The sequence below is a fragment of the Larimichthys crocea genome, chromosome III (assembly GCF_000972845.2).
Source record: "Larimichthys crocea isolate SSNF chromosome III, L_crocea_2.0, whole genome shotgun sequence".
Taxonomy (NCBI): Eukaryota; Metazoa; Chordata; class Actinopteri; family Sciaenidae; genus Larimichthys; species Larimichthys crocea.
This window is the reverse complement of record NC_040013.1, coordinates 13,573,911-13,598,232: the sequence shown is the minus strand read 5'-3', so window position 1 is coordinate 13,598,232 and position 24,322 is coordinate 13,573,911. Positions and strand designations below refer to the sequence as shown.

The 24,322-nt window shown below is 41.2% G+C and overlaps 2 protein-coding genes across 2 annotated transcripts; both read left to right on the top strand.

The window, feature by feature from the left end:
* The first annotated feature begins 1,738 nt into the window (after window positions 1-1,738).
* zgc:172136 (FERM domain-containing protein 6) lies at window positions 1,739-11,355 on the top strand. The gene is made up of 14 exons (XM_019275640.2): window positions 1,739-1,920; window positions 5,364-5,554; window positions 5,700-5,790; window positions 6,776-6,855; window positions 7,059-7,135; window positions 7,236-7,431; window positions 7,535-7,690; window positions 8,138-8,203; window positions 8,655-8,723; window positions 8,833-9,007; window positions 9,310-9,594; window positions 9,699-9,827; window positions 9,918-9,988; window positions 10,074-11,355. Exons 2-14 carry the CDS (start codon window positions 5,477-5,479, stop codon window positions 10,362-10,364), a joined length of 1,764 nt encoding a protein of 587 aa, XP_019131185.1. The 5' UTR covers window positions 1,739-1,920; window positions 5,364-5,476; the 3' UTR covers window positions 10,365-11,355.
* Window positions 11,356-12,178: 823 nt separating this feature from the next.
* Window positions 12,179-24,196, top strand: tarbp1 (TAR (HIV-1) RNA binding protein 1). The gene is made up of 29 exons (XM_019275638.2): window positions 12,179-13,259; window positions 13,338-13,435; window positions 13,523-13,592; window positions 13,946-14,100; window positions 14,463-14,515; window positions 14,615-14,712; window positions 14,810-14,945; window positions 15,046-15,142; window positions 15,720-15,809; window positions 15,895-16,042; window positions 16,123-16,389; window positions 16,537-16,634; window positions 16,749-16,907; window positions 17,009-17,238; window positions 17,384-17,627; window positions 17,753-17,941; window positions 18,055-18,254; window positions 18,339-18,410; window positions 18,534-18,654; window positions 19,326-19,436; window positions 19,516-19,665; window positions 19,753-19,839; window positions 19,930-20,135; window positions 20,229-20,310; window positions 20,398-20,569; window positions 20,669-20,854; window positions 21,488-21,612; window positions 22,085-22,221; window positions 23,733-24,196. The coding sequence occupies exons 1-29, from the start codon at window positions 12,341-12,343 to the stop codon at window positions 23,905-23,907; spliced, it is 4,875 nt and encodes a 1,624-aa protein (XP_019131183.2). The 5' UTR covers window positions 12,179-12,340; the 3' UTR covers window positions 23,908-24,196.
* The last annotated feature ends 126 nt before the right edge of the window (window positions 24,197-24,322 follow it).

The following is a 24,322-nucleotide window of genomic DNA, read 5'->3' as shown; positions in this document are numbered from 1 at the left end:
TTACGGCTGTTCTTTTTTCTTGAGTTCATTCAGGATCTCGAGAGTTGTGTCAGTCCTGATCTCAGACTTACCGTACAACAGTAACGTGATGTCTTAGTTGACAAATATTATATTGAAGTTCAGTCTGCAGTATCATTTCAAATAGCTAAATAATTTTAACCACCATTTGAAGATTTTATTAAGTCTACTTTTGTTCTACATTGATGTAAAGCTCTTCACTTGTTTGGTTGTTGGATTTGGCTCACTGTGTTTGAACATGGCATGTTAGTCAATACAATCCAAAGTTTCTTCAATGCTTTGTTTTCAAAGTTTGTTTTGTGAGTGTGGTGCCCCTTCTTTCAGTGATTATTCTGGCATTATTATTATGCATTGCATCAGATAGCCCAGCAGATGGCAGTGTACTCACAGTGAGAAGAGTTTGGTTTTTTGAAGGCCTAGAGAGTAAATGTGGGAATTTGTATGCAGTGTTTGTTTAGACTCTGGTAGAGTTAGATATGATACTGTTTCAGTTTGAAAAACTATAATTATAAATGATGCATAAAATACCGAAAGTACTAGAATCATTTAGTATTATCATACATCATTGCTGTAAGGCAGTCACAACTGGCCTTTGCACACTAGGTAATAGCTCTGCAGTACACATGCATAGGCGTGTATATATATATATTTGACCAACAATGTGTTGGAACACACAGACTTGGCATTAGACAGCTGCATATTTGTATATGACAAAATAATAAACAAAATAAGAAATGAATGAATTGAGCAGTTTTTTATAGTTATGTAGAATAAGCGTACACCATGGTAGAGATGGCTTTGCTTTTTCCAGAGCATATATATATATATATATATATATATATGTATGTGTATATATATATATATGTGTGTGTGTTTTCTAAGGTGACAATCACTTGCAAGGGCCCATTTTCCGCCTAACACGTGCTCTCACACCTACATACCTAAAGCCTGTGCATGCTCTCAAGATGTTTAATGCAAGTTTAACTTGTCATTCCCATTAAGGTATTGTAGATTGTATCACCATGGCTAAAAGGGAAATCTTTTACCTCATCATAGTGTGTTTGGAGTGTGTTTAATTTTGGAAAGGGGAATCATTTCACTGAGAGAGATGGAGGCTAGAAGGTAATGATGGCAAAGACGGTTAGGTAGTAAATGGGGACACATGATTTCCACATGATAATGAAAAGTAAACCACTTTCCCCAATTGATAACAAACAAACGTCATTTGTTATTCAAACTAAATAATTTCCCCCTGTGATTATTAAAGTATTTCTGATTCTGATTCTGATTAAGCCCATACATATTTAAATAATAAAAAAAAACAGTAAGTCCAGGAGAAAGGAAGTTTTTTTTTAGTCTTATATTAGTTTGGTCACTATACAAGACACATTAATTAAACACTAACTAATTAAAGGGAAGTTCTGATAGTACTCAACGATACCAGACGGTCTACACACACTCGGTGTTTGGACCTCTAATTAGTACAAGATCGCTACACCAACACAAAACACAGGGGGGGAGAGGGTGTCTGTTTTGAACTGTTTTGAAATTAAATTGTTTATATTCCTATATGTGTAAAGACATAAGTTGATTGAGTAAAACTGAAATACATCTTGAATACAATGTAAAAAAAATTAGTAGGAAAATATACAACAGGAAATAAATCACAACAGAGCACCCCTACAAGTGTTTTGAGGATGGTACGGTCTCAATCGTTTGGGCTTCACTGTGGTTGAAGAAGTTTGAACACGCAATGGAGAGAGAGACAGACGGGTGTCCTCTTTACTCCTGCTATGAGTTTTGTTTGGATATAAAGAAGACTGTGTGTCTGAACACGCTTTGAAACAACAACAAAAAACCTGTGACTGAAATTTGAACTCCTTCGTGTCGTGCAATGTGAAGGTAAGTACCTACTATATAATGAGTAGCAGCAGAGAGTCGGTGATGCACTTGTTGCGTGAGGTTGTAGTGTTCACCATCCCATCCGACCTAACACACATTTCCCTTAGGAAATTGTTAACGTTGCTGCATTTGGGAGTAAAATAATCACTCTTAACGCTGAAACACCTCTTTCAATGTTATAGTAACTCTTGTTTTGTTTCTTATTTGAGGTATGTCACTCATACATATGCGTTAATTACTGCAGGAACTAGCAGCTACTAGTTTAACGACTTAAATCGATAATGTACCAGACGGATGAACAGTAAAACAAAAGTTAAATGACCTCTCACAGCCTGTAAGTTTTCTATACGCCATTACCAATGTTATATTGTTAAAATGAGTCACTGAGCACTGATAGAAATGTGCCTGTCAGGTCTTTGAGTCATACCTAATAAATGCACTGCTGCTCCCCCTCCAAAAAAAACACAAAAAAACTGAAGAGCTGGCTCACCCTATTGTTTCTAAGTGGGACAAGAGTTAATTGTTTGCCCCTGTTTATTCAGAAACCCCCTCTCATCTTACTCCTTGATGGGTTTTTAGCGGGCAGTGAGGATCCCTGATATTTCAGAGGAGATGTTTTCCCAACAGCCAGCAGTGTGCTCAGAAGTAGGGATTATGACAGTCTTGGAGGGGAATTAAGACATACAGATGGCTGCCCTCATGTGATGCACGCTTTCATCCTGGTCAGCAACAAGGGGGATGTCTGAATAAACCAGTCAACACAGTTTGGGCTGATGGTAAACTTGTTTTGGAGGTGGGATGCAGTGAAGACCGGTGTAACTGTTTGCACTGTGGATTTGTGTCTGAGTAAAAGTATTAGTTACTCAGTACTTCATCATCTATTTGTCTTTGAAGTAATAGGACTACTACTGCTTATTCAAGTGCTATGTGTGTTTAGTCTGTGCAATTGATAGCAGTTTGCTGTTGGCAATGGTATGTTATCATATCATATGTCATGTCATGTCATGTCATGTCATGAAAACAGCAGATGATACAAAATGGGAATAAAGATTAGTCAATTTCAGGGCGTCGGGGTAGAGGCAAAAACACCCACAAGACCATCCAAATTCCTCCACAAACCATTTTTTCTCCTTCGAAACGTGTCTCTATTTTTCAGTTTCATTGCTTCACACATGAACTTCTTATAAATTGCTAACATATGTCTGCAACCTCTCTCAAAAAGCACACATTGCCTCAGTGTGTAGTTTTCTTACTATTGAATAAGAAATACATCTGTCATTGAAGGATCTGACATTATTCTTATTATCAGGTATTATAATATTTTAAGCAGTATGACTCACATTACAGTATATTGACCAACCAGAGTATAGGCTACAGCTACTAACACTCTCATAAATAATATTTAAGAAGAACTTAAGTAAACAGTGTCAGTGTAAGAATATACTTCTGTCTGCTACAGTGTCAGGCTAAATGTACAGTATAATTTGACTCTGTCATAAACAAGTCAGATGATCTAGCTACAGGAATTTCAGGTTTTTTTGCACTGACTGTTTGCACTGACACACAGATGTGAGTTAGGATCTGTTTGAACATGTCCATAAATCATATTTGGTAAGACAAATGTTTTTCCCTGTGAGCCAAGTACATTCACTTTTGTCGTTCCCACAAGTTTGTATTGTTGCAACACCTCTATAGTGTTTTCTTTTCTCATGATTTATCTAAACAGAGAGGCCTGTTGCACTCTGTGCTTTTAAACAGACGTGAACTTGAGTTTGCCCAATGTGTATGTGAAATTCCTGAAGAATTAAGTGTAAAAAAGCAGCAGTTTATTTGCCTAAGGATCGCTTACCATGCTGGTGTGTTTTCTCAGTCAAAAACAAAATATATTCTCTACATATTTTGGCATTAAACCAAGCTACTTCAGTAAGGGATCAAATGTTTTTTGTTCTTTTTTTTTGTTCTTGATATTTTCTTCTTTCTTCTTTCTTTTTCTTTTCTTTCATTTTTTTTCTACTGGTTGTTTTCTAGAGCAGGCTTTAAGGGGATCAGAGTCAGCGCGCGGCAGTAATTAACCTGATTAATTGATTCTGAGACGTTAATCAGATGAGCCTCGTACCAGTTGGGGCTCGGGGTCAGCATGGTGGCAAGTTTCAGGTGATCCTGGTTGGCAAATAAACTGCCCCTGTCTTTTTTTTGGTATGTTAAGCTGAATTTTTAATAATACAATTCCTAATGTCATAATAATAACAATAATAATAATAATAACTTTATTTATATAGCACCTTTTTAAAAACAGAGTTTACAAAGTGCTTCGACAGACAGGCACAAACAGGATACTCAGGCAAAATAGAAGCAGAAGAAGCAACAAAGCAGAATAAATAAGATTCAAGAACATGGTAATGGCAAAAGACATTTAACAGAATAAAAAATGTAAGTTAAACAATACATAAAAATAAGATGAAAACATATAATGATAAATTAAATAAGGCAACAATAAAATATAGAATGATAAAAATAAGACCCATACACATTCACACGTCACATTTTAATAGAAATAATAAAAAGAGCTAAGAAGAATACATTTAAAAGTTAAAAAGGACGACCTCACATAACAGTAAGTCTATAAAAATGTGTTTTACGAAGTGATTTTAAAGAATCCACTGATTCTGCGAGCCTCATGTCTTTAGGAAGGGCGTTCCAGAGTCGTGATGCCCTGATAGCAAATACCTGGTCACCTTTTAGTTTTGAGCCTCGACTTTGGAACAGCCAGACCCACCTGAGGACCTAAGGCTGTGGGCCGGCTAAGGTGTCAACATGTCTGCTATGTAACATGGAGCTAGACCCAGGCATGCTTTAAAGGTGATCGGTAAAATCTTAAAATCAATTTTAAGATAGATTTTTTTACTGAAGTCATGTTGCTGTTATGGCTGGAATAGAAAAGGTCTGCACAGGGATTATATGATCGTTGGTTAATGACTATTATTAGTGTGATAAGCTCATTGAATTTGCCCAACGATTTTCCTTTTTTAAATTACACACTATAGTAGTGTTTGCTGACTATTCAAGTTAAGATGACCAACTTATATCATTTATTTCAGTCGGGTCAGTCATTTTTTTTAAGATGGTGATGGTAAAACAAGCCGCGTTCAGTTAATTTTGGTTGCAGGATAACGGTGACATCCATGTACTTATGTCTGAGCATGAGATTGTTTTTGCTTTGACTGATTAGCGGCGTACTAATATCGACAGCAGAACTTAGAACGTTTAGTTGAGTTGGTCTTACTTGTTGAATTTCTTGCAGTTCGTTATCTGACCTTACACACGAGCTGATGACCTGTTTCGAATTCCAGTCTGCTGTCTTCATCATTCACATTGAACTGTTGTTGGATGATGTTTTTGTAATTTCTTTGCTTATCTCACTCTGAGGTCATCTGTCATTTTAGATGCAATATGGACGGACTTCCATGGAACAGATAAACAGTGAACGATAGAGGAAGCAAGAGAAGACTGAAGCAGTTTAACAAAGCACTTATCGTGGGCATACACAAGACACATCATGTCCTCCTTGATAAAGCAGGAGAGAACTATTTGTGTTCTCCTCCCCAACAAAGACCAGCTGGACATCACTGTCGGGGTGCGTGTTGATTGTCTCTAGCTGTCCTCTTGACTAATACCAATAAATCTTTATATATATTATATATGGTCAAAGTTCTGTCTATCACTACATTGTGAATGCATTGAATTGAACACAGACTTCTTTGTCTTATCACCTGCTCCAGCCAAAGTCCACAGGGCAGGATGTTTTTAATCGTGTAGCAGAGCTGCTTGGCATCAAAGAGCTACACTTCTTTGGCCTCACAGTGGTGAAGGGTAAGTTCACTCCTTATTAACCCCCAACCTCTCGACCTGAAGGGACTATTCATACTAGAGTACACAACAGTATTATCAGAAGACTGAAAAATATGATCAGGATGTTTTGTTGATTAGTTAATGCACATATAGTACCTGTAACCAATTTCAGTTGGTCCTTAACCTTTCTCTTGAGTTCCTATTCTCTTTTGTACAAATACATTGAACTGCCTCCGTAATCTTGTGTGGCTCACCACTTAAACAAGCAGCCTTTTGTTTTTGCGGTGTTGGTTCAGCGATCACTTAGGCCTGGATTCCTGCAATATTAACTTCATTAAGCCTGGAATGCACCCTTGCATTCCACCTCTTCACCAAGGGGAGGGATGGATTGATGATGGGAAGAAGAGAGTGGGTGGGAGTGGAAGGAAAAAGAGGTAGGGGGAGTTGCCGTGATGACATAGACTTAGCCTTGCTCAACTCTTACTTAATGAAGGATGAGAGGTGAAGGAGTCGTGAATGAGTCAGAATGGGAATGAGACAGGCTGAAAGGAAGGAGATGGATCGTTAAAGGAACGAGTTGTGAAACAGCCCAGCAAGCATGATGTTGGCTACACAAAGTTGAACAAAAGAGATAAAGTGGTTCAAATAGAAAATGCCCATGTCATGACTCATAGAACCAGCCTGGGAGCGAGACAACATCCTCATTCTCAGCATTGGTTAAAAAAACGCTCCTGAAAAAGAAGATTTGTTTTTGATAAAATAACATCTACCCGTCTCTTTACGGTTACAGAATGTTTGCTCAGTGCTGCCGTGCTACCACTGGAATTAGAAAATGGATACGTGAACATTAGCATTTTTTTTCATTACCTAAGAACAGAAGAACAAGGGACTTTTTCTTTAACCCTAATGAATTCCATTGTTGGGCAAATTTTATGCTTGGTCGCATTATTGTTTTGTTTGCTTGCTAACTGTCTGCTTGTTTCCTGATTGTCTTTCTCCACCCCAGACAATGAGCACACATTTTTAGACATGGAGGAGAAACTCATTAAGTACTTTCCTAAGGAATGGAAACAAGATTCAGGGAAGGTAAGGTAGCCTGTTGCTTAGAGGAGCAAATTTTTGATGAAATGCATCAGAGCATTTTGCTGTGCCCCAATCCAGATTACAGCAGTGTATGTCCCAGTTAATTGGGAGGCACAGTTTAGTGGCCTACATGTCACAACATTTCATTTAGCATGACAAAAAGATGCTGACACACAGGCCTCTAACATGTCTCTGTCTTCATACAGGGATTACAGAAGCGATCATTGCCTCTAGTGCTCTTCCTCAGAGTGCAGTACTACATAGAAAATGGTAGACTCATTTGGTATGTCCTTCCATGTAAATTTTCCTCACTACTGGACAAGATTACACATGTCTTTGTCCTCCTTTCTGACATGTTTTTGTGTCCCTCCCTGTGGTACCAGTGAACGAAAGGCACGGCATCTCTACTATTTGGATTTGCGTGAGCGGGTGCTCCGCTCTGAATGTCGTCAGCAGGAGGAGGTGTACTTCCAGCTGGCAGGTTACGCCTTGCAGGCTGACCTCGGTGACCACGTGTTGCCCAGAGATGGTATGGAGACCACTCCTTACTTTGAACCCAAGCAGTACTTTCCTCCCTGGGTAGGTATAACTGTCCGGCAGCAGCACTTTAATGCATTTGATTTTAATGTTTCCAATTATGTTGTGCTCTAATATATATATCTGTCCCATCTTCTTTCTGTAGATTTTAGCAAAGCGTGGAGTAAATTATCTCCTCTGCCATGGACCCAAGGTGCATCAGGAGCTGTGGGGCTTGTCTACACGTGATGCCATGCTGCTCTTCATCAGGGAGTCATGTCGACTGGAGGATGTACCCGTCACGTTTTACAGGCTACAAAAGGTCATAAGCAATTCAGTATTTTAGTGTCATACAAAAGAATGTTTATTTTCATGGCTGATTTATATTAAAATAACATATGATGATTATTTAGGCTGTTAGTTAATGGAATTCAGCTAATTTTTAATCTGCCTGACATGTTGTCTTTCCCAGCACAAATGTGGTTCACTTGGCCATTTGAGCTTGGCTGGACAAATGACTATGGGGCAATTATATAACTCATTCATCATTTCCAGTTTATTGTCCTCCCCATTTCAAAATCACTCATCTACTGAGTGATATTTTCAAAGCTGGCCCGTCCATTGCATAATATGCCCTCACGTTTAATTTGTTGTTAGTAGCACAGCCCAGTGTTTCCTAGTGAACTAAGAGAGGGGCTCCACTGCAGAATAGCTATCTTATCTGAAGCGCTCAGATGCCTGTCTGACAACTCATCATTCATGTGTCCAGGACAAAAAGGCCGAGAGCGGAACGGCAATGCTCGGCCTGACCCTGCGAGGAATGCAAGTTTATCAGGTGCGTGCATGTGTGAGTCTGTTATTAATACAAGATACATACGTCAGCACATACGTACATAAGAGTCAATCTGTGTTTGCTCAAAGATTCAGTCTTTGTATCTGTAGCCCTATAAAACCTCTGACTATACGTGTGAGGAATGTCTGGGATTGACACCACAGCATTTGCACCAGGAGATAGGAGCTGTCTGCCATGCCTGTCAGTTCTTTGATCTGTCTGTCAGGGGCCATCTGGGGGGGATTAGGGCTCCAGGCCTGGCTGATTAAAGAGCCAACAGACCGTGAGATATCTCAAGAAGCCCATGGCCAGATGGCTCCTTCCAACAGAGAAACAATTGATTATTGATCACTAATTTAAATATATCTAAGTAGATTATATCTTAAAACACAAAAGCTCACACATGTTTGAGCTATTTCTTTTAGTTATGTGTGTGTGTGCTTTGTATTCATAGGAGGTGAGCAATGTGCGACAGCTGCTGTACGACTTCCCCTGGTCAAATGTGGGACGTCTCACCTTCCTGGTATGCACACTGCTCATTTCCATTCTCATGTTAAGATTAGGTTGAATCATTGTAATTATTTATTGGGCATTCGCTGCGTTCACTACACACAATATGTTGTCCCATTCAGGGTAAGAAATTTGAGATCCAGCCAGATGGCCTGCCATCAGCCAGGAAGCTGGTTTACTACACTGGGTCGTCGTTCCGCTCACGCCACCTCCTCCTGCACCTGAGCAGCAGCCACCGCGTGTACCGCAGCCTCCAGCCTGCCCTCAAACACCTACGCCAGCTGGAAGAGAGCGAAGGTAGGGGAGGGAGAAGTGAATACAAGGACAAGATTAGTATCAGTGATAATCACAGTTTGGCTGTGGGCCACTTGTACTCAGTAGAACACTTAAGTAGAAGAGAAAGTTAAATGCATAACCAAGGGAAGATTTTTGTTCCTGCTCAATGATCTGTAATACAGTCGCTATAATATGGAGCAGCTTCTGTATCCAGTTTACTAGTATTCTTGGTATACCTTTATTACTTTTTTTTTATCAACTTCTTAACAAACACAGCTGACCCCAGTTTCTTCAGATGGTTTATGCTCGTTTTTTCATTTTAGAGAAGAAGCGTTACAGAGAGTCATACATCAGTGATGACCTGGACTTGGACCCTCAAGGCAGTGAGAGCAGCCCCGGTCTGTCCCGACACTCCACCAGCAGCTCCGGAATCGAAGCAGACGCACGCCAACACAGTATCTCCACCGAGATGGCCTCCATGGAGGAGGAAGGTCAACGGCGAGCAGAGAAGTGTTTCAGCTCAGGAGCCAGCCATGGCAGCTCCTGTACCTCCGGGTTTGACGCAGGCAGTAAGGCTCGGATAGAAGATGAGGGATGGCGAGAGGATGGTGAGCAGACTTTTATACTGAAACATTTTTTTATCCATCCCTCTGCAAATATTTCTTTGATTCATCTGTTGTAACATGGTCTGGTGTATACATTTTTTTTCCAGAGATCAAGACCAGGGTTAGGAGTCCAGAGGAGGTTCTTGTGGATGACTCTGATATGTTCCAGCTTGCTGATCTTCTTGAAGGAGTGTCAGTGGATTGTTCAGAACTCTCCACGGAGACTCACTCGCCAGGTATGAGTGATTTGATTATTATGTAAACAATATTTTAATTTATTCTCATCCCACCAGAAAACAAAGTTGTTTGTTTTTTGGGCTCTACAGAAAACACAGTGTGCCCCCCAGATACTGATGAAGATCTAGGGAAATCGCGTAACAAGGATCTGTTAGAACAGGTTAGTCATCGTTTTCTTTTCCTCCTTTGGGTAGCCCTGTTTCATTTTCTTACCTTTTTATTGTTACCTCTTGTCTTTATTCTAGATTCTGAAATCTAGGGCACAAGTTTGTGTAGACCGGCACAGCCACAGTCTAGATGACGTACGTCTGTTCCCACCTCCAGCACCCCTGGGGACAACACTGCCACCTGATTCTTCCCACAGCTACACCTTTGGGCTTCCAGATGTATCAACAAACACAAAGACCCCTGTTGATGACAGTCATTACCCCCATTTGCACTGCCAAGCCAAACCTTCCTTCTATGGCCGCAGGTCTACCAACTGTCTCTCCCTGGATATGTTAAGTGATGAACAGTTTTTGGAGTTCATACTTTGAGCATGTCCACAAAAGCGCTGGTTCTCTTCCTTCATTTACAGTGCAACTTTAAATTGCAGAGACATTATTGAAAATGATGGGACCCCTCATTCCTCTTAGAAAAGCTGTGGATTAGATAACAGATCTAATTCTGCAACATCTCAATTGGTAAACAGAGCATATTTATTAATGTTGTATATTGTGTACATGCTACTTGCACTATTTTATTACATTTCGACTTCTTTGATCAAAAACATTTCTAATCATTTTTATTTTCTTTGTAAAGATAAAATTTTCTGAAATGTCAATATGTTTTTGATAACATTTCAAAGTAATGGATATTTTGAAATTTTAAGGCTATGCGTCAGGTGCGTTGGACATTCATTCAATTTAAGAGGGGACTTACTTTCCTTTCCGTTAGTCTATTGCTAATGTAAACACTTACATTTCCTTGTTTTATTCAGGAGAATCTCCAGAAGCCATGGTACTTAAATTTGTTCTCCTGTATTCCTTTGTCTTCTTTTTTTTAAAATCATATTTTATTAGATACTCTATTTTTGTATAGTGTGCTCTGTCATGCCTTTCCTATTAGTCCGCCACAGCAATGTGGCTGCCGAGGTGGAAAATTTAACCTCTTTACAGATGGTAATGCATTCATCCAAAGCTTGCCCATTCTATACTCTTCAAGCTGTCGTAATTGCAACAGAAAAGTATTATTTGTAAAGCACCATTTCTGTAACCAGTGTATAATGAATCTGCAGTATTTTTGTATTATGTAACCCCCAAACAAAGAGCCTTTCTGTTGGTGATGTCTCTGATGTCTTTAGCCAATATGAACTCACTTGGAGCCATTAAACACAGAACTTTTACACAATGAAAATAATGTATGGACAACCCTCTGTGTTCTGAACAATTCGGGGGGTTTTTTGGTTTGGTTTTTTATCTAAAGCAATGTTTTTTTTGTTGTTTTTTTATCATAGTGAAAATAAATTCTTAATGCAACTAACTGAAACCAGGTGTTACTTTTTTTGTACTGTTGTCCAATTCTTATCCCTTCATCACTCAGTTTATTTAATTCAAAATACCTTAGGGTATTCAAATGTTAAATATTGCCAAATTTAGTGGTTAATGATTGTAATTAAGTTAAATTACTACAAATGTGATAAATGTTTTAGTGCAGTCTGAAATCCAAAGTGTTTTATGATTATAATCAAAAGTTCCCGATATGGCAACTGTTCGGATAAATTAAGTGTATTTTAAATTTAATAAATGGCCTATTTCCCCAAAGGTCAAAGAAACTCATTTTAAAATTAATACATGAGCTTTACCACGTTGCACATGTTTTTTTTTGTTTCTTGCCCTGTGTCCAAAAGATTTTGGTTGAATTTTAAAAAATGGATATCACTTGAGGTAAATGACATTCTGACTTTTTACACTTTTTTTCTAAATGGATATATATACATTTATATCTATATTTATAATTTAAATTAATCTATTTTTGATTTGTCTGATATGATCATTATTATGGCTCAATGTCATATCCATTGTAACAAATGGAGAAATAGTAAATCCATCTGCTTTAATAAGTGACTTTGAATTATTTTTCTGAATTAAAAAAAAGATTTTTAAAGATATATCTAGTTTCTTGTTGTTCATTTTTAGTCCTTGCTCTTTTTTATGTTTCTTATATATGCCTAGTAACTAATAAATGATTTCTACATATCTTTATGTGTGTGTCTATTGGCCCTTGTACATTTGATATCCCCTTAGTAGATTTATTTTTTGAAGTAGTGCTCACTGATAGTATAAATAACTAATAGTTACTACTCCATTACTCTACTGCACTGACACTTCCAACTCTCGCGAGAGTTTGTGATTACGTTTGCGGAAGTTTACATTCCGTGTAGAAAAACGTGCTGCTCATGGCAGCCGTGAGTAACACCGGCTGCAGGTTTTCTTTAGCTGCTTTATTCCCCTTAATGTAGCAGCTCTCTAAGATGTATTCCGTTTTAATTAACGCGGTTTTGTCCAGCTCTCCTGACTACGGCCTTTTGTTTGAGTCTCTGTCATGGCCGAGGGACTCTCGCCCGGGGACGGAGCGAGTCGGGGCGCTGACAGCTTTCATTGAGGGACTCGGTCCACTCATGACCGACTCGGACACGACTCCGTTGACAGCTGCGAATAAAATAGCTATTAAAGACAAAATCGAGTCGGTGATCTGGACCCAGTGTCTACCTCTTCTCTCCACAATATCAGCAGAAGCCGGTGAAGGCATGCGGAGCAGGGAGAGTACCGCTGCTGCCTGCCGACTCATGAGTGTCTGTGTCCCGCTGTGTGACGAGGCTGTGCCGGGGCGGGTAGCTCTGTCTGTCCTGCCGTCGCTCCAGCTGTCGGAGGAGGAGGTGCCCGGTGCGGGACGACTCAATGTGGAGGTTGCTAGTGAAGTCATGGCTGCTCTCATACCTTCTCTGTCAGTGGATGATCAGCTCACACTCACCATCCTGACATCCGCCTTGTCCTGCATCAAAACACTCCCCGATGCACTGGTGTCCAAAATCACAGTCCGGCTTCTCGTAACCCTGCTGACCTGCTGCAGCGGTGTGAGGTTAGAAAGCAGCCTGGACTTGATCCTGGGTGATCTGTGCAGCTGGCACACCACTGACCGCACACCTGTGGTGACAGAGCGGGCACTGCTGTGTCTGACCGCCCTGTCAGACCACCTGCTGAAACCTCACAGGGTTTCCTCTTCGTCCTCCTGTGAGCCTCGTCTGTCCCGCATGTTCTGGACGATGGTTCAGGATGGACTCACGCACAGAGACAGCGTGTCACGTAAGAGGGCGTTGTACCTGCTGAAAAAGTGCGTGGCCTTGTCAGAGGAGGAGGGGGTGGACTGTCCTGTCTCTCCACCAGGGGAAGGTAAAAACTCACCTTTTCTGTCTCTGTTCACTGGTTGTCGCATGCTCTCTTTTCTCACTGTTCATGACATTGTTGCAGAAGAGGTCTTGTTCAGGTGGGCCGCCAACAGGAGCAAGTTGCTTCGAGAGTTCTGGGAGGATTACGCTCTGGTGATGGAGACCCTGGAGGAAAACCAGGTAGAAAATCCCACATTACTGTTGGGTCAGAAGTGGGCATCATAATTTACAGCTTTGTAATGTTGCTTGTCTCTTTTTCCTCTGCAGGTTCATGTAGTCCGGCCAGTTTTAAACAGAATAGACACGCTGATCCAAACAACAGTGAACGACAGTCAAGGTAACACTACAGTTTGGCAAAATAAGGAGTTGTTTTTGTGTTTTTCAGATGTGTCTGGCTCTGTTTTGGTGTAGCTTGGATGTAGTGATGCTGCTGTTTAAACTTTAAACAGTTAGATGAAATCCACCTTGTTGGTCTTCTATGAATGAAAAGGGCTGTACTCATATTGTCACACATTTGTTGGACTTATTGTAACCACTTTTAAGAAGTTTTCAATTAAATTAAGTCACCTAAACAGCTTTAAATTGCATCCACCTGCAAATGTGATGCATATACCAAAGTAACCTGGCATAAAATCTGTTATATGAAGTGTCATTCTGGAAGTTTGTGCGTGTTCTGTGTCTGTGTTGCAGCTTCAGGTCAAGGCCTCTTCCACCCCTCGTGGCTGCTGTGTGTGTACCAGCGGATGTTCCATAGTGAAAACAAATCCTTAATGAGAGAGGGAGTGTGTCATCTGCTCGAGCTGCAGGTTCTGCAGCAGCCAGACTTTGCTGTGGCCTTTTCTCAGGTACAGGCTCTGACGCTGGCAGAAATGCCCTGTTGGATGCCCCTGTAGTAGATAAAACATGATAAAGTGCCCTCTTGAGTGCCTTTCCAGTTAAATGGTTAATATTTCCCTGTGTGTTTTATGAGGTGCAGTAGTTATACTCACATAATAAAACAATTAATAACTTAATTAACCACAAATGCATCATAACTTTCTTTGCGCTGGTGCCCCATCACAACGATGGGGCCCTTTTTATTTTTTTATTTTAAGATAGTCCACCACTGGGCTCAGATGCCTGTTTGTTGTGTATTCAATGTGATTTTGCCATATTATTACATCATTTATGCATGAAACTTCCCATCTCCTGTTGTTTTGCTCCTCAGTTCATCGTTGGCCCTTTCATGGATGTTCTGTCTGAAACTTCGCTCTTCCAAAGGTGGGGCTTCAAAAATAAAATTCATCAGGTATTACTGTGTTATTAAATGTTTTGTTTTTTACACTGGTCCTTATTAACCAACCTTCTGTCCACATGTAGGTCAGTTGGACAGAGCGTAGGAGACTGTCCTGAGCTTGGTGTTAAACTCCAAGTCTTCATGGCCACCTTCTTCAGCAGCCTGCCACCAGAGCATAGAGGTACAGAAGCCACAGGACATATATGTTAATAATGGTCTGATGGACTTCTCATGGCTACAGTCCCTGTCTTTATTTGACTAACGTGTTCGCTCTGTAGGCCATATGTTGCTGCAGATGATTCAGCAGCTGTGCTCCAAGCACTGGTGTGCGGTACCCCTCCTGTTCCTCTCCCAAGCTCTATCCAAACTCCCATCGAGTCCACTGCTGGGGATCAACGGGCTGACTGCTCTCAGGTACTTTATCATGTCTACAGTTTACAGTCATGTTTTCAGACTGTGTCACAGCTCGTTATGCCTGATAAGGAAGCTCATTTTAATTTGTTATGTTTCCCAGGGAGGTACTGCGCTGCACCATGATCACTCATCAAGTCCTGCTGAGAGGTGCCGCTCAGTGCTTCCTGCTGAACGGCGCCCTCTGTCTCATGGATGTGGTAAGACACAAATAGTGTACATACAATACAACACCTTACAATATAATATGACAGGAACTTTAATTAGTATCAGTGGTAACACTGCGTTTACCCTTCTATTTCATGTCAAATTGGCTGCTGTGAAAAAGGTCTATTAGTGTCTAACCTACAGTACACAGCGATCAGCGTTCTCCCAGTTTGGAGAAACAGACCCTGGGAGTAAAGCAAAGCACTGCTGTGGACAGGGTCAGCAGCATTTTTACACTATAGGGAGCATTCTCACTGCTTTATCTTACTGTCAGACACCCCCACATGTTTGGTTAGGCTCTATGTTTCAGAGCAAACTTTTGCAGTAGCACAACAATGGCTATGCAAGTCAAGACAATGTCTCTAGCTGATAAATAACATTCCCAAAGAAGGGCCAGACATGTGTTGTTTATTACATAGGTATGCTGCACAATGGGAAGAAGTTTGACTTTGCATTGTCAGGTGTTTCTGTTTGCAATGTCAGGTGTTTGTTAGTTCATTGCCCAACCCCTGTGCTTTCATGCAGAACTTTAATGTTAGCAAACTGTGTAATTGAAATATCTCATTTCAGAGTGCAGTGACCCTAGACGATGTTTTTAGTTTCCTGATGGATTTTCGTGCAGACGAGTCGCTGTGTAGAGGCACACAGATCTGGAACCAGGTACGTTGTATTAAAGACGTAACACATGTTTGAATGACACATCAGGGAAGATGTATGACCCTACGTATTTGTGACAATGCTGCAGTTATGTGCCTGGCTATTGGACAATGAAGGCAGTTTCAAGCCCAGGATTCTGGATGGAGATTGTACTGGTGCTGCCACAAAGAAAGAAACTATAAGAGGTTATGTTGAAAGCGAGATATACATGTATCTCCGAGTCCCAGCTAGCACAGGTAAGTCTATAACAAGACCAGTCATATAAATCTCTAGACACTTGTTGGAGTTGGTTTAAGTTATACTCCCTGCTCCTCAGGTCACACTGAGAGGTTACCTGACCCTAAAGATGCTGAAAAGTTGGCCCGGGCTATTCTGTTGTGCGTGGACATGGAGAGAGATCAACTCGGGGCAGAGAAGAGTAACACTCTGGAGTCATTACTCTCTCCGCTGCTGGACACTCTAAGCAGAGTCAGCACCAATATCTACCTGCCTCTGCGTAAGAGTGACAAGAGCCTTCAGCTCGTCCTCCAGCTGTTCCAGCTTGGAGGAATACCAAGCTGTCAGCACACTGTAGGGGAGCCAGGTTTGTAAGGATAACGGTGATTTATTGCTCGAGCTGTCAGGTCCACACTCATGCATTTGCAGTGTGTACAGTAGGTGGACAGATATAGTAACTCATGTCGTCTCGGGAGTGTGTGACATTGAACTCTTTTCACTCTGCTTTTCACAGTGGATAATGTGATGGTAACCATGGAGAGGCTCATTTTTAAACTTGTCGATCCAATCCAGGAGTTTATCCTGAGGCGACTGTTTGGGGAGCTGCAGGAGGTAAACAGCAAGTCAAGCAAGCCACAATCACTGCAATTACCATCGATTCCCCTAGTGGCTAGCTCTGACGTGTGCATGTTTTGTTGTTGTTGTTGTTGTTGTTTTTTTGAACAGCTGTTTGATGTGGAGCGGGCAGAGCTGTATCTGTGTGTCCTGCGGCAGCTGGTGGTCATGTACAGTTCTGCACCACAGCACCGTAATAAAATTCAGCAAACCTATTTCCCTAAACTCATCAAGCACAGCCTCAGTGTCCTGCAAGAACCAAGTCAGCAGGTACAAAGTGAAATATTTAAGCCCTAGACATCAGGACAGGAATTTCATGAATCAGTTTAGTCGTTTGATTATTGAACACTGATTGTTTTTTCCGTTGCTAGATCCACTCTGTGGGAAACCAGGTGGCAAGAGCTGTTGCTATGGCTTCCCTGGCTACAGTATGTAGTCTTGTGGAGCAGGGTGTGATTGGCATGCAATCAGAGACCATTTCTGTCCTGAAATCACTGAATGACTACTTCTACAGTCCAGGGCCATCTGCCTCCCAAAGTCCATCCTCTGTGGGAAACTTCAATAAACGCCTGCAAAGACCACAGACAGGAGACAGTTTAAGGTCAGTGTCTATAATCTGTTCAGAGTAAGTCTTTAACTAACTGCCTTGATTGATGATTTTTTTTAGATGATTTGAGATTCATGGATAAAACCTTTCAGAATAATCCTAGCCTGATACGGTACAATATATATATTTTTTTCCATAGCGATGTAGGAGTGCAGGATCGTCTGCTGAAGGACTGGGGACGCATCGCTGCCAATTTTATGCGGGACCAGTGGATTTGTCTGAGCTTCCTTATTAAGTCTCTTGGGGTTCCCGAGTCTGTAGAGATTTCCAGAGTGTCCGAGACTCTCAAGGCTGCTCTGGGCTGCAGTGTGGAGGCCCTGTCTCTGCTGCCCAGTGACCTGGTGCTGCCTGTACTCACCTTTATGGAGACAGTGCTGCCAGAAGTGAGTGTCCATCAATTTAGGTCTGTTTCGGTATAACATGTTATTCTCAGTTTTAAAGAGTGAAACTGAATATAGTGTCTGGAAAAGCGTGTTTGTGATCAAGTTTGGGGATGTTTTGGTCTCAGTTACTACTTTCTGAGGAGGTCCTCTGTGTGGAGGCTGTGACTCTGAGCTGGGAGCTGGTGCAGGGGCTGTCCACTAATGCCCATGACTTCTGGCTGGCTCTGAAAGGCTTCATCTCCATGGCCTTCCACCATAAACTGCTCGTGCTGACAGATTCCCAGGCTCCGACAGTCGTCACCACCCTGAAGCAGGTGATTCGAATTGGGCTAGCTAACTAAATTTCCACGACAGTTAGTGTGGTGATTTACCTTCTATAATATATGCATTTATACATGTGGTGGTGGTGTTTTGTGTCTGTTTTTAGATTGCCACTGAGCTGATGGAGCTGTCACAGTCAAAGAGTGGAGTATTCGGTGTGCTGCTTCAACACTGCTGTGAGATGTGGCTGCCTACAGACAGAGGCAGCAGCAACAGGGCAGACACATTGTTTTCTAGTGTTTTCAGCCACGTCAGCATACTCAGTGAGGCTTGTGTCTATGGACCAGTGTTCAGGAGAGATCAGCGGTAACTATCAACAGAATTTCACAGACTTATTTAAGAGTTTTCTGGGGCTATTAACATTAATGGTTTTATCTTGTCCTTTCAAAGGCTCATTCAGGATGTCCAAACATATGTGGAGCAACTCGGCGAAGAGTGTGCCGCCAATGTTGCAGTTACAAGGTGAGCTGCAGTTCTCCTAGTTGGTAACTCTCTCTTTCATAGCTGTGATTTAAAATGATGCCACTAGATGTCTGTCTTGCTGTAGCGATGCTTTCACAGTCGAACCACTGCTTTATTTTCCAGTGATAACAAGGATGATCAGTTGCCTCGCACATGTGTGCTGGCTTTCCTCAGCCGCCTGGATTCCTCTAATCTGCAGCATCAAAGACTGATGGAGGAACTGGTTATGGATTTGTTGAAAAAGGTAGGCTGTGGATTAGTTTGGGCACAGGTTGTCAAAAAGTTTAGATTCTTCAATACTTTTTTCAATACCACACATTTAAACAATATTATCACTTGATAGTATTGGAAATACTAAAATGTATAAATATAAAGAAAAATTAAATGCAGTATAATATGATAAATGCAGAATCATATGTATATATAATGTCATTCATTTCCAACTCTTCAAACAGAACAAAAAAAATCTAAAATTATAAACAGTTCTTTAAATTTTGTTGTTTGCTTGAAATCATTAATTTGAACATGAATATGATCAAATTATTATGATACGATTTGACTGAAAGTCAGTAAACAAGAAAACTTGCCCAAGACCAAAGAATTTTAAAGATTTTTGTCTCATGTATCTTAATATATGCTATATGCTATTAATTGTGACATTTCATATTGCAACTTAAATGAACTCCTATCCTCTGATGTTTTGATTCCTGGCTTAAAATAGAGGTAACAATGAGTCGGGCTGTGATATGTAATTTGTTTATACTTTGTTTATGTGTGGCAACAAATACTTGTTTTGCTTTATGACATTCTGAATTGATCTTAGCACATGTGGCATATTTTCATAAAGACAGCTGCAGCTAAATCAACACCATTTTCCATTATCTCCTTCCATCATCCCTCGTCCTATCTCGCCAGGATACTGACATATCAAAGTCAAAAGTGCGTTACTATAGCAACTCCCTGCAACATCGTATCAAAAACAGAGTATGGCAGACACTGCTACTGTTGCTGCCCAGACTCAGAGAGGTAAGACAATTACACTTACATCTACAATCACACAGGAAATAACCACTCAGACAGTGACAGTGTGTGTGCGATTATGCAGGAGTTTGTCGCCACGTTGGTGAAACGTGTGTTTGAGGCCGGATTCTGCAGTAACCAGGCCTCAGTCAAGTACCTGATCGAGTGGATGATGATTCTGATCCTTGTCCAGTATCCGCAACACATGGACAGCTTTTGGACCTGCTTCAGCATGGTGAGCTCCCATTCTGGACACATATACACTGGAAAATACTTGAAATAATAGTTGAATTGTTGGCTAATGTCTTTGTTTTCTGTACAGGATCATGAGAAGACCAAGACAAGCAGCTGCACCTTCCTTTCAGTCCTGGTACATTTCAACGTCATCATTTCTAATCTTAAGGATGAGGTAAAACCTTTTTTTCTCCACTAAAACACCACCCTTCTTGCATCACATCTCAGTATCTACAAGATCTCTCTCTCCCTGTGTGTTTTTAAGGCAGTGCAGTTGAGAACGGCGCTGGATATCATCCTGCAGTGGTGCTTCAACCATAACTTCAGCGTGCGCCTGTATGCCTTACTGGCCCTGAAGAGGGTGTGGAGCTTGGCTGAAGTCCGTGCAGAGGAAGGCGCCGAGGGTTTTGGAGGACTGTCCACTGTGATCAAAGCCTGTCTGAACCAGGCTGAGGCCATGCAGAGCACAGGGTGAGAGCAGAACAGCTACAACATTTGCAAAAAGTTTGTTGTAGTATGTGAAATGTATTCATTTGGGTTTGTATTTACTGTCTCACCATTTAGAAATGCCAACAAGAACTGGATAAGGATTCAGGAGCACTTCTTCTTTGGCGCGTTTCATCCTATCCGGGATTACAGCGTTGAGGTGAGCTAGTATGTTTCTGCTGAACATTTGAAGCCAGCTAAAATACAGTAACATTATATAATAACACATGATTATTTTCTTTCCTAGACCATATTCTATACTTTCCCCAGTCTGTCAGAGTTGGCTGATGATGAGTGGATTCCACCCTGGAAGTTTGAGAAACTGTCGTGTTTCTCTGAGAGTCCATCTTTCCCTTTAAGAAATCCTGCTCCCGACCTGAACCAGCTCCAGCCTGGAGACTGGATCCAGCAAGACAAAGGTAAATTAGCACCTCTCACAAGAACTGGTACCACTTGATACAACACACGATAATCTTACCTCATCTCTGACTAATTGCACATGGTGTCATATCTCCCAGGTGAGCAGAGTAAGGAGGACCGCTGGACTGAGGTGCAGAAGAAGATCACTCCCTGGAGGCTGGGGATCAACGAACAGGAGCCCGAACTTCAGCTGGTTCCACAACAGAGGGCCGCTCGACTGGGCAAACTGCATGGCGCCCTGCTGGTGGTAGCCTCACTTATCGACAAGCCCACCAATTTAGGAGGTCGGGAACTGCACGGCAAATTACATTACTTCACATTTTTATGGCACTTTGTAGTTAGCAGATGTGAAATGTCTGTGAGTTTCTCCTTGATTTATGTAACTAACATTACAAGCTTCTGTTTGGTTTCATAATGATGATCTGGGCAAAGAGGTCAAATACAGCTGCCGCTGAAACCATTCGCTCGAACACTCTTATCAGAATTTAGACAGGGAATGTTCAGCTTTCACCATAGACACGTCTATGTTATGTTCTGCACGAGTGTACTCCAGTGCTTTTGTCTCAGATGATAAGAGGCTGAATCAATCAGAATTTGTTTATAGAGGAAAAGACCCATTTTCAAAACCAATATTGATACTGGATGATGTAAGCAAGAACATTAGCTGTTCTGTAAATGTTTTACTTGAAATCACGCTCTCAATTGCCAATACAGACTGTAGCTCTTTATATACAGTATGTCTAATCCTGATCTGCTCGGACTGGTAGCCATTTTATGACAGCCATGTATTATCTAAAAAATAAAAAAAAAAGGTGTCATTTTCTAACAAGATGATTTCATGGCAATTCAAAATCATATCTAGATAGATGTCAAGTTTAATGTTTTGTCCATGTTTGTCATGTTTGTTGTTGTTCCAGGTCTGTGCAGGACCTGTGAAATCTTTGGGGCCAGCGCTCTGGTTCTGGACAGCCTCCGCCATGTCAGCGACAAAAGTTTTCAGTCCCTGAGCGTCTCCTCTGAGCTGTGGCTTCCTCTATTAGAGGTAAAAAAAAATGACTCCGTCTTATACAATGTGTTTCCCAGTGGGCTAGTAACCTGAGAACTTGAAGAGCCAGAACAGTTAAGTGCCAAAGCAAATAGAGCAGTAAGCTGTAGTCCTGGCTGTAGTTAATGGCTTTATTCATTTATTGTGAAGTGTGCCTTGGTGGTGATTTAGAACATTTCTAGTTCATTATAATAATAAAAACACTTATTGGGAACATTTTAGGGAGCAGTCTCCCCTGTCCTTGCTGATACCCCAGTGTCACTCCAAGTCTGGAGTGTCTTTTCATCCACCATGTGGAGCAGAAATGTGACCACAGCCTGTGCTAGATGTCCTCATAGACATATTTATGTGTGTGAAAATGTATTTGCTGTCCACCATTTAAAAATGTATATTGACCAGGTCTTACACTGATTGTTTGAAATGAAACGTTGATTTACATCATTTTCTGAGATTATAAACTGTCCCTCAGGTGAAGCCGATGGAGCTCACCGACTTCCTGCAGGTAAAGAAGAGTGAGGGGTACTGCATCGTTGGAGTGGAGCAGACAGCCAACAGTCAGAGCCTCCAGGACTACAAGTTCCCTGAGAAGACCCTGCTCCTTCTGGGGTATGACAACATTAGAAACTCTATCATGTTCAAGAACAAAAATGCTTTTATTTCCATCAATGCATTAACCGACAAGCAACCAGTTTGCATAAATGCAAGCGTCTGTCTTCCCTGGTGATTCTCACATAGATAAAGGCGTGAGCTGACAAGGCTATTCAATGCTTTCTCACCGGTTTACTGGCTTACCCTGCGGGGCCTGCGCCTCTCCTCTCCATGGTGTACCTGTCGGGGCTTGCTGGCCTATAATTGGCTCTCCCTGAGGAGAAGCGCACAGGAAATAAATCACTCAAACCAATGTGTAGTATGTTGACAGCAGCAGAAAAAACATAACCTTTGTCTAGTGGAGTTTGAGACATGATGCTGCCCTGCGTTGGATCAACGGGGCACAAAGAAATCATGTTATTAAACAATTTGTAGCTGCTCACACCTACTTACTCTGTAATTATAAGCACATGCAGTATGAGACAGTAGTCGTATGAGTCACCTTCCTCATCAAACTGCAGTTGTGCAGCCGGCCTGGCAGAGAGGAGGGAGATTAATATTTACCATGTCCATGTAGGTGTCCTGTTTTTGTTTCACCCTGCTCAGTCGCAGAGGTGTGAGCAGCGCTGTTAACTTAAGTCCCCCACGTGTGAGCTGATTCTCGAGCGCTTTCACAGCTGCAGCCTCCCCAAGCACGGCACGGCACGGCTCTAATCTCTCATCAGGTCGCTATTATCTCACCCAGTTGCACTCACGATAAGTGTAACTCATCAAATCACGCTTTCTCACTGCGTGGCACCCTCTGTAGACTCATTGAATGCCAAACTCATTACCTCTTTATGTTTGCTTTGCATGGCCCGTGTTGCTGGATCTCAGGATGTACTCAGTCGAATTACATATTGAATTGCTCTTGGACTTGATCTCATGATTCATCTGTGCGAAAACGCCTATTCCTCATAATTGTAAGGACTTGAGAAAATTAAGATTAACTTTGCAGCTCATCGTAAGGGTTCTTAAATTGAATCATCTGAATCGCATCATTACGCCGGCTGAAAGCTGAAATTATGAAGCACCCAGTTAGATATAATGTTGATTGTGGTATATATGATACAAATCATTCCTTCCTTTCCTTGCTTATAGCAGCTGGTTATCTTATTTTATCACAAATGATGATAATATGGGAAACAGCTAGCTCAGTCCCAATCTTGGAACTCACCAGCTATCATCGGATAACAGTTCTGTTTGTAGATTAGCTCTGTCCAAAGTACGCTTACCGGCACATGTAAAGCTCTAATGAACCACATATCTTGTTTATTTAATCCGTACAAACAGCAAAGTGTAAAAACAAGGCTTTTATTGCAAAGCTAAGCCAAGTGAACCAGCTGCTGCCTCTAGCTGTTAAATATCAGCCCCAAATAACTCTTAGCAGCTTTATCACATTACATGATAAACCTTTATAACATGACCTGATGTGATTTGTCCTACTGTACAGTTTATTCTCTTTTTTTTTTCTTGTTTCCTTTTTATAGCAATGAACGAGAAGGCATCCCCGCCAATTTGCTCCAAATGTTTGATGTGTGTGTGGAAATCCCCCAACAGGGGGTCATCCGTTCACTCAACGTTCACGTGAGCGCTGCCCTCCTGATTTGGGAATATACACGGCAACGCCTCACCTCATCTGAAGTCAACTCGAAATGCAGCTGAGCAGCAAAGTGGACATCACATGTCTGTTTATCTGATGAGTTTTTGATGTGGAATGAGGACATGCTGTCATGTTAATGGAGACAATCTGTGTTGGCAAAGCAGAAGCATACATGGAAATCTTGCCTTTTTTGAGGAGGAAATGTCTGGACAGGACTAAAGTATAATGTCAATATGCTGCTATGTATTAAAATGCTGCTTTTTGCTTTTCTGCATTGTTTTTATTGCTTATTTTAAATTGTACTACTTTTTTGATATGGTTGAAAGAATAAATAAAGTTTTGACATTCTTATCTATTTTATGTCCATGCTGTTTTAAAAAAAAAAATAGATTATTGAATTATTGATTGCATCAACACAGGGAGCACTGAAGGGGTTAAATAAGGTACAGTAGCATCCTCCTCCCTCCCCTTTTCTAG